General features: G+C 36.4%; 1 protein-coding gene across 1 annotated transcript; it reads left to right on the forward strand.

Moving 5' to 3' along the window:
• The first annotated feature begins 211 nt into the window (after window positions 1-211).
• LOC107860368 (BTB/POZ domain-containing protein At3g50780) lies at window positions 212-6111 on the forward strand. Its single transcript, XM_016705703.2, has 2 exons — window positions 212-1742; window positions 4711-6111. The coding sequence occupies exons 1-2, from the start codon at window positions 1107-1109 to the stop codon at window positions 5683-5685; spliced, it is 1611 nt and encodes a 536-aa protein (XP_016561189.1). The 5' UTR covers window positions 212-1106; the 3' UTR covers window positions 5686-6111.
• Window positions 6112-10486: the final 4375 nt, after the last annotated feature.

Below are 10486 nucleotides of genomic sequence, written 5' to 3' on the forward strand. Positions count from 1 at the left end.
ATGAATTCAAAGAAACTAATTTCTTTTTTAAAGTTTCATAGTCTTAAATTAAATTAAAAATATAAATATATCAAAATATATTTAACTCTTTTTAGTGTTAAACATGTCACGTCAAAGTTTAAATTAACAGTTAGCTTTAAAAAAAAAGAAAATACAGGTAGTATTAAAAAACAAAGAAAGTAAAAGCAAGATTAGGATTTTGAGAAGACAACCCAAATGGCATGCCTGTCTTGTTGATCATTCTCAGTTGTAGAGAGACAAAGAGCTTTCCTTCTTACAGTGAGAGAGAGAAAAAGATAGTAAATTCTTTAGACCCACAAGGCACAGTCATAAAAACAGAAAGCTAAATAAAAGCAAACATCATTGAGACAAAGTGACGCAGCGCATAAACCATCATTTTCTTTTCTGGTTCTTGTTTTCTTTATTTTAAATAAATTCATTTGGACCCCAATTTTTTATATTCCCAAAAAAATAAAAAAAAATCTATTGAACATATAGGAGAAGCTCATCATGCCACTCTGTTAAATCTCTGCTTTGTTGGTTCCCTTGATGCTTGGCATCAAAGCTTCATTCAATCATTTTTAGTGGCTCTTCTTGCACTCTTAAATTCAAGATTTGGGGTTTCGAAAAAATTCCCAGTTAGCTCTTTCTGTTTGTAGGTGAGTCTTTGTTCTTTTCTGTATTTTCAAGAATTTGGGTGTTTCAAGAATCACTTTTTCTTGCTATTTAAGCTCTTTGGGAGTGGTGAGTTTCCTTTATACTGTTAAAGGTTTGATCTTTTTTTGTTTGTTGGCTTCTCGGTGAAAGAAAGATTGGAACTTTTTTTCTTTACTGTTAAAGTTTTGGAGTGCAATTGGTTTAGTAGCTAGCTTTTGTTAGGTAAAAGTGGGAAGTAAAGTTAGGTCTTTGATGTTTTGTCCTAATCAGGATATGTTTATTCTTATGATCAAAGAGTTTCTCAGTTCTGAATTGTTAACCTGATTTCAATTTCATCATCCATGATAATGTATAGTGGATGTTGAAGTTACTGTTTAGTGAGTCCACATTCTTGTTCCAATTGTAAATGCCATATATTGAATTAGTTATGCATTGAGTTTTGTTCAAGAATGTCTGAAATTAGAGTGACAAAGGTAGAACAAGGCCAAACCAAAATTAGGAATGTTCCAATTGCTGTGACCCCGGAGGGTTTCTGGTGTTGTCCTTCTCCCAATGTGTTTCAGAAGAGCCTCAAAACACAGAATACTTTAAATAAGCCTAGAACTCCTCTTCCTACAGCTCAAACCCCGGGTCAGAAGAAGCAAACTTCAGTAACTGAGAAAAGACCAGCTAGTGGTGCACCTAAATCGGGTACGGTTTCTGATGAAAAACGAGGTGTTAGTTCTGATACACCAGCTGTTACTGCATCGGTGCCTGCAGAGAGAACGCCTCGGTCAAAGACTGAAAATGTACCAAAGAAAGTGTCCATTGAGTTTGGTGAACCTGGAACTAGTGATCTCAGGGTGATCTTGCTAGGGAAGCAGGGTTTCACTGTGAAGTTGAATGTTCACAAGAATATTCTGGTAGAAAATAGCAAGTTTTTTGCTAATAAAATATCCGAACAACAGCCAGTTTTTCCTTGCATTGAAATTGATGATTGTGAGGATGTTGAGATATATGTTGAAACCATCGGCCTAATGTATTGCAAAGAATTGAAGCAGCGGTTGATCAAGCAAAGTGTTTCTCGCGTTCTGCGTATTATCAAGGTAATTTGAAAATCTTGGGATGGACTTCTCTTGTATATGTGTTTGACTGTTTCCTCTAGAACTGCTGCTTATATATTAGATAACTGCTTAATGTTTTGTAGATGGAAATAGTCAGTTCCCCATAAAGTTCTGTTTTCTTCCATTGTGTAAATGTAATTCAAATGTGCTAGGTTGCTGTATATAGCTGTAGCTCTTTGTATGTTTAGAGTGATAAATAAATTTATTGAAAGATGCTTAAAGATGAAGGCATAAACTGTTCAAAGCAATTCCTGTGTTTCATGTCTTGTTTCAGTTCAAACTATAGATGTGACCTACATATTAAATGGAAATATCAACTCTAGCTCGCTCATCAGTATATTCTATATACTGTAGAGATTTTAATATGTTAGCTAGTATATTATACTAGTAAGAATTTAGCATGCTGATGATTTCTAGAAGCATCCTTTTCAGTCACCAGCATAATGAAGTGCTAAAGATAATTGTAGACATTCCCTTTGGACAACAGTCGGAATATCTGGTGGACAAGTTAAACTTCAATGGAGAATTCCAACGCTTAAGTTTGTTACATAAATGAAAAAAAAAAAGGTAGAAGGAAAGCTTTAAGCTAAGTTCTCTCTCGCTCGCTCGCTTTCTAGAACTATGTCTTCCTGCCCGTGTGGGAGAGATATAGACTGCCCCATGCTCCCACAACTCCGTCATATGCATGGTACTCTGATCCTGTTTACTGATGCAGGATACCAATTTTTGTTTTGTAGTAAGTGTGACATGGTTGCACATTACATCCAGGTTCATTTATGAAGTCAGTATGAATTCCTTTTTCTCGGGCTAAGCTGATCAAACCTTTTATTGGTTGACCTAGAGAAGGCTTATGACAAATTCCAAGGGTGGTTCTTTGGAGATGCTTGGAGGCTAGAGGTGTACCTCTAGCTTATATTAAAGTGATATGGGATATTATAATGGAGCGAAGACCAGGGTGAGGATAGTGGGAGGTGGTTCGAAACACTTCCAATCATGATGGGATTACATCAGGGATCGACTCTTAGCCCATTCCTATTTGTCTTGGCGATGGATTAGTGCGACATATCCAAAGTGAAGTGCCTTGGTGGATGTTATCCCCAATGACACAGTGTTTATTGACGAGACTCGCGTTAGAGTTAACGTTAATTAGGTTTGGAGGCAAATCCTAGAGTCTAAAGGGTAGATGTTGAGTAGTCAAGACTGATTACTTGGAGTGTAGCCTCTAGTGGGAAAGTGAGGCTTGATACCCTGGACATCCCCAAGGGAGGATTTTCCAAGTATCTAGGGTCTTTAATTGGAAGTAATGGGCAGATTGACAGTGATGTCACTCATCATGTTGAGGTGGGATGGGCGAAGCAGAGACTCACTTCTTGGGTCATGTGTAACAAGAAGGTACCAACTAAACTTAAAAGATAAGATTTGTAGAGTGGTGGTTAGATTGACTATGTTTTATGGACCCGAGAGTTGCCAATCAAGAACTCTCATTTTCAGAAGATGAAAGTTGCGGAAATGTGGATGCTGAGGTGGATGTGTGGGCATACTAGATGAGATAATCTTATGAATGAAGGTATCCAAGACTAGGTGGGAGTGTCCTCCGTGGTGGACAAGATGAGGGAAGCGAGATTAAGATGGTTTGGACATGTGAAGAGGAGAAGCGTAGTTGCGCTTGCCAATGACATGACCTTAGATAGGAGGGTTTGAAGATCGCATATTAGCGTAGAAGGTTGGTCGGTAGTTCTCTCGCTTTTGTTTTGCGTAGCTAGGTGGTGCTATTGGTACTTACTCTCTGACCAATAGTATCAACACTATTCTCATAGTTTCTTGTTCGTCGCTTGTTGCTATCATTTGTGTTTCTTATGCTTCAGTTATCACGCTAGTTCATTTTTGTTATATTTCTTTCTTGTATGCTATGTACCGCTTTCCATTGCGCTATATTTCATTGTTGTTACTGCTTTATTTTCCGTATTCACTTTTTCAAACTACTTTGAGATGCTCTACTTGAGTCGACGGTCTATCGGAAACAACCTCTCTAGAACTTTATATGATAGGTGTAAGGTCTGTGTACACTCTACTGGGTATGTTTTGTTGTTGAGCCAGCTGAACTATGAAAGCCTTTTTCTCAGGGAGGTGGAGGGAGTGGTGTCCCTAATATGGGGTTCTTGCTTGTATGTGTGGTTAAAAATCAGTGATGGTTTTAGTAGGAAGGTCCTAAATAGCGTTGAAGACTCTTTTAAACACCCTCAAAAGTTTTCACAGAGATGTCCGAGTGTTCGGAAATATGGTTGACTAGTTTACTGTATAATGTGATGTTATATTTGATTGAGGTGAAGTTCTTGTATAAACTAACATCAGACAATTTGAATTGGAGTCATGTTACTATGATAGGCTATTAGCTATAAACATATAGACATCCAATTATCAACTACAGTTGAGGTGTATCAAATGCTGAGCTATTAATTATAATTAGATACAATAGGAAGGTCTTAATTAGTGTTAAAAACTCTCTTAATCTTCCTCAGAAAGCTCCCACAGAGATATGAGTGAGTTAGCGCATATCGTTGGTTTTTGTGGAATATGGACATACATTTGATTGAGCCGTTGTAGATGTTGCATGTTAATATTCACGTTTTAAATGGATTTTAATTGAACCAATAGTTTCATAAAAGGAATATTTTCTTCTCCTGCTATTTCATTAATGTTAATATTCACGTTTTAAATGGAGTTTAATTGAACCAATACCTTGTCCAGTGTTTGTAAACTTCTCTACAACACAATCCTTGAAGGATCAATATTTTAGTTTCTTGAATATTCATCTCTGAATTTGTTCACTGTCAAATTTATTTTGTATGCTAATCATCCTTATATCCTCGATTGTCATGGTAATTGGATATTCCTATGATGTTTTATCCTCGAAAAAGTAAACTATCCCTAAATCAGATCCGCACTGTAGGTAGCGGAACAACTTGGATTTAAATCATGCATGCAGTCATGTTTAGAGTATTTGGAAGCAGTACCATGGGTTGGAGAGGAAGAAGAGGAGAAAGTTGTTTCTTCAGTCCGACGGCTGCAGAGTGAGGGAATTGGAGTGATCCCTGTGTTAAAGAGGGTGTCATCTGATATTTCTAAGCCTCACAAGGACACATTCTCGCACATCCTAGAGCTGGTGCTCAAAAGTAATGAAGAGAGAGGCCGCCGGGAAATGAAATCTGTTGTATTGAAGCTCCTCAGGGAAAATAACTGTCTTCCAAGTTCCTCCGACTCAGTTGACAGTTATAATGAAATAATATATGGCTCGTGTAGAAGTTGCCTGGATTCAATGTTGATTCTGTTCAAACAAGCAGCTGAACCTGAGTTCAGTGGGAACTCTATTGATTCCAGAGATCCTGTAGTGAAGCAGATGGTTCTAGAGGCTGATAACCTCTCATGGATGCTTGAAATTTTAACTGACAGGCAAGCAGCAGATGAGTTTGCGGTGATGTGGGCTAGCCAGCAGGAACTGGCTTCTCTGCATACTAAGCTACCTATTGTGTCCCGCCACCACCTGAGCTGCATCACATCAAAGCTATTTGTAGGAATAGGAAAAGGGGAGCTTCTGCCATCAAAGGACACACGTAACCTCTTGTTACAGACCTGGTTACAGCCATTGATCAATGACTACAGCTGGTTGCAGCATGGATGCAGATCATTTGACCGTAAGGTAGTGGAGGAAGGAATTGGCAGGACAATCCTGACACTTCCTCTGGAGGAACAGCAGAGCATTTTACTTTCTTGGTTAGGCAGTTTCCTCAAGTCTGGTGATAATTGTCCAAATCTTCAAAGAGCATTTGAAGTCTGGTGGCGTCGGACTTTTGTCAGACCATATGCGGAGTCAGGAAATAGCCGCCCATTAAACCAAGTGATGACTCCAAAGGTAACGGAGCATTAGAAGTTCAACGTATCATGTAGAGGAAGCCGTTGAAGACCGATGTTTTGTCGGATTTAAGGAGGCTTCTGTAGTATGCAATCAAGGAAGCATGGGGGTGTAAACTCAATGGTCTTAATGGTGGCTTTGTCAAATCAAGGTATAAACTACTCATCCAGATAAGGTCGAACCGATTCCAAGAATTCCTATGTGAATCATGTAAATTTCGAGTATCATTTCAATTGTCCAATTTGGTGTGTTCGTGATTTGCAACAGATAATGTAATACAAGTTGGTCTTGTGAACTTATAGTTGGATCAAATTTTCTGACAGGGCCATGGCTAATGTAACATAATGTTTTAGCTTCCATCCGCTTGTCACTCATGTAGAGATGAATCTGTTATAAAATTTTACAAGTGATATGCAAGTTATGTAATAGTATTTTTTATAAGTATTTGGGTTCTTATATAGTAGTGACAGTTCAAGAATATGAAATCTTGAGTTGAGCATTTTGAAGGAACTGATATTTATTTATGAACTATATTTGAGTAAATCTACATTGAGTTTTTATTTCTAAAAGTATGGGATTTCATGCAAAATGGGATCCTTTTTGTTAGTTGTGAGATAAGGTTAAACAAATAATGAACGAATTGATCGGCAGTGCAATTCGTTAAATTAGTGAGGATACTACCATATAAAAACCATTAACATTTCGATAATGGATGATGTAATACGTACTGCTTAATTCCCATTGGGTGCTAAAACCTATGTGCATTTTAAGGATGAGGGGCCAAAATTTATTCAAACCTATGTAATCGGTCTGTACAATTGGTTCATGTTTTAATGGGCTTGAATTAAAGTACTTTGGGCTGATTCGGATTATGCGCAAGTTCATGTGTGAAAAATCAGCAGCCCACAATAAATGCATTTGTTATGTTCAATCTTGACCCCATCAAAATGCAGTGTCTTTGACTCGTAAAAATGTGTATTTTTGATGTTGATGTAGCGATAACGCATTCAACCATTTTATTTGTGTCATATTTTTCTTATCATGATGTGTAAGTTTGGATGGGTAAAATTAAGGGGGTTAGATCATGATCCATTGTTTGTTAATTAGTCTCCTAATTATAATGGAATTGTAAAAAAAATTGCAAAAGGAAAGAATCATTCTTTTTGAAACAAATGGAATAATTCATTTGTTCTCAAGCAAACTTTGGGTAAGATTTGATAATAACTGGCAATTTGTTGATTCAATCTTGAAGTCATGGATCTTTTGATGGCCGGTAATTGTTTTTTGCCCTCCTTGTTAGTACCAACTCCGCTAGGTATAAGGATGGGGTCTCCTACAAGTCGCATTACTAATTAGTGACCTGATTTTGGAGCAATCGAGATATCTTTTTTAGAAAACCCTTCCTAATTCTAATCCGCTCAAATTCAATCCGACTCGTACCCTAATTTTAATGAGGGTCCTCTTTAGTCAGTCAGTTAGCAGAAGTGGATATTGATTAAAAAGAAATATATAATTAATGTGCACTAGGAGTAAGAGTGAATGAAGGTGGTCCTTGCTAATAATTACACCTATTGGTGGATTGAAATCATGAAAGTTATCACTCATTGATTGCTTTAGTAATGTTTGCATTCAGAGCCATAGTGGTCCTTTTATAACATGTAGCTAGCTGCTATACTACAAATTTAAGTAGCTATGTCTCTTGTCACTATCAATATGCATGTGTTGTCTTAGCTGATCAATCCTCAGTAAGTTTTTCACAACATGAGTGTTCTTTTAACTACAAAACACTTGCATGGTGAAAATGATCGATTCATCATTTTCTAATAGTAGCACTAGTCATTGATCCATAGGAATTCTAGGAAAATGACAGCATTTAATTTTCTCCTAGTTCGCAGTGGCGGATGTATAATATAAATTATGTCTTAATAATACAAGGAAATAAGACCGTCTATTGTACTTTTGCAATTTGAATGAAAGAAAATCATCTTTCAGGTATATTACGTGTAAAATAAAGATACTTTGTAAAAAGTTTTATAACTAAAAGAAATTTTTTTTTATAAACGACTAGAAAGTAATTCTCCCGATTCAATGGTGAGAACTTAAAGATTGAGCTCGTCAAGTAATCAAAATTCTGAATTCGAACCTGCTAGCTCGTGGGCATATGTAGGCAAAATCAACCGTGCATCGATCATTTGAAAGTGACTATACAAAAATTACATAAAAGAAAACCAAAGGGCAACTGCCTAAATGGCCTCGTTTTAGCTCTTACTATTAGTGATTTGACCTATTCTAAGTTCTTACACATTGTTTACTACTATATAATTATCCCACGTATCTTGTGTAAGGACTTCCAAATATAGAAACTTATAATGATTTAAAACTATATTTCATCATTGTCACTTGTGAGTATGTTGCTAGATCAGCCAATAACAAAATAAAGAAGGTGAAACCTACATTGCGGGAATTAAGAAAAAATAACAGTGCAGTATATTAAAGCTTCCACTTTGCATGAGTTGGAGGAAGTTTCTGGAAGAGTCAAGATACTATTTCCACAGCTAGAATCCGTGACTTACTGCAAGGTTTAAAACTATCCGAAGCAAGACAGACCACAGGGGCGGGCCTACATTGTTTTTTGGGGTGCTCCGGCATCCAGTAAACTTGAGGCGGAATAGATATAATTACATAGAAAATATATAAAAATAGGTATAAAAGATATAAAAACACCCACTAAAACAAAAAGTTGGCTGGATGTATTGGCATTTAGATTGATCTTAAGGTTCTCCATTGGAAGGGGCATCCCGGGTTCGAACCTCGTTGTGGCAACTTTTTACTTTTTTCAGCTTTTTAATTTTTTCATCACCCACAATTCTTAAATTTTGGATCCGCCACCGACAGACCACCTCAACCAACATTGAATGGCTTTTGTCTTTAGAGAAAATGATCGGAAAAAGCCAACCACTCACAAGGAGGAAGAAATTGAAGTAGGTTTATTTGTGATTGTCTAGGACTGGGTTAACTCTTAAAAAGCCCAAACATAACCTTGTGTCACATGATCCAAAACTCCTTTAGCCTAACCTGATTAGTGGGGGCCCTTTGAACAGCACATCTTCTTTATTGGTACTAAAACAGTCCATAATTTAGCTCTTGCATTCAATCAGAATAGGGGTCCACCTTAGCCTAACTTTCAAGTGTGTTACAGAACTGCTGCTAGAGTAGCCTCTGCAGACAAATTTTTATTTTCAAAACACTATACATATTTGAAATTCGTACGTACCAACCAAATCGGCATTAATATTACTCTATTAATTGGTCGACACAAGCAGTGAGAATAGTAAATTAAGAAAGAGCAAGACAAAGAAACCATTCTGAGGGGTCACTCCAATTCATGACATTTCCTAATTACTCCCTCTATTACTTGTCAGCTGCCCCAAAAATACTAGTCAACACTCGATCGACATGAAACAAAACTCAAAATATCTCTCGAAATAAAAGTGTGTTCAATTTGTGCGTCTTAGTTTCCTTTTTAGTTTGTTCAAAGAGAGTATTGCTTTCAAAATTTAGTAACTACTTAATTTTATCTTTTCATCTGTCATGTTTATAAAGAACACGCCAATTGTTAATCACCGTATTGGATTAATCAAACTAAGCTACTACATAAAATAAAACTGAGTGAATATTGATCTCTTGGACATTCCATTATGGGCACTCCTCATGTATATTTTGCACAAACGGTAACATACTTTTACTGTTAAGAAACCTATCATGCCTATTTTAGGGTGAAAAATTCTAAATGTACATGTTATTTGTTATATACGCTGAAAGTTATTCTTTCATACATCAATTTCATATATCTGTCCAGCGATGAATTTCAGAATCAAGGATGTTTTAAATTTTGGATAATATAATCAATGCACGGTGGATTAGCTATAGGGTTAAAAGGTGCCTTTAGATCTACTAGCTTAAGATCCAAAAGACATCCGTACTACAAGTGTAAGAGACAAAATTCCAGCAGAACGTACGTTAATGCATCTGTATTTAAAGGAATCCTAAAAGATTTACTGTACATACATAAAGTTTGTGAAGGAAGTTAATTATCTGGAGACTGGACTAACACACAAAGAATTCAGATCTGAAGACTCAGCTGAGTTACGTTGTACTAGTATCTAAGCTAAATGAGAAATCATGCATCATACTACAATAAATGCAGTAAAGAAAGTGTAGATGCCAATACCAATTGCATTTTTATTACAAGAAAGTGACATTTCTTGAAATGGCCAGTAGATGGGGACACTCTTTGTATAAATAGACAAAATCTTCTCCCAAGCATTTTGAGTTTTACACTTGCTAGTTCATACTAATGAGTCTGACATATCACCTTATTGTAAGGACATGCAGAACTGCTCTGCAAAAAAAATTAAAATATAAATTACAAAAGAAAGATAAGGTTATTAGGTGAAGGGTGATTGTAGCTTTGTGTCTAATTCTGTTTGAATCTCAAGAAAAGGGGGAGAAGGTGGACAAAATAGGCAACTTAACCAACATCACCAAAATAGTGAGTTGCAGTTTGTAGTTGTTTCCCTTCGTTTTCATTTACCAAACATTACTGCACATGCAAATCAATTTTCTCTGTCTCAGTTTACGTGGCATCGTTTGACTTGTTATAAAGTCTAACACTGAAAGAAACAATTTATTTGTGTTCTAAAACAGATCTTAGACATTTGTACGACCGTGAATTATTTCATTAATGGTAACCAGAGAATTTTAAAGTTTAGTTGTTTCTAATTATAGAAAGATGACATTCTTTTTTGAGACGAGC

Source organism: Capsicum annuum, chromosome 2 (assembly GCF_002878395.1).
Source record: "Capsicum annuum cultivar UCD-10X-F1 chromosome 2, UCD10Xv1.1, whole genome shotgun sequence".
Taxonomy (NCBI): domain Eukaryota; kingdom Viridiplantae; phylum Streptophyta; class Magnoliopsida; order Solanales; family Solanaceae; genus Capsicum; species Capsicum annuum.

What these genes read in the sequence shown, in the direction of transcription:
- LOC107860368 (XM_016705703.2), top strand. Translation starts at nt 1,107, where the DNA reads ATGTCTGAAATTAGAGTGACAAAGGTAGAACAAGGCCAAACCAAAATT. An exon ending in GCGTTCTGCGTATTATCAAG is followed by an intron (nt 1,743 to 4,710) that starts GTAATTTGAAAA and finishes TCCGCACTGTAG; the next exon opens with GTAGCGGAACAACTTGGATT.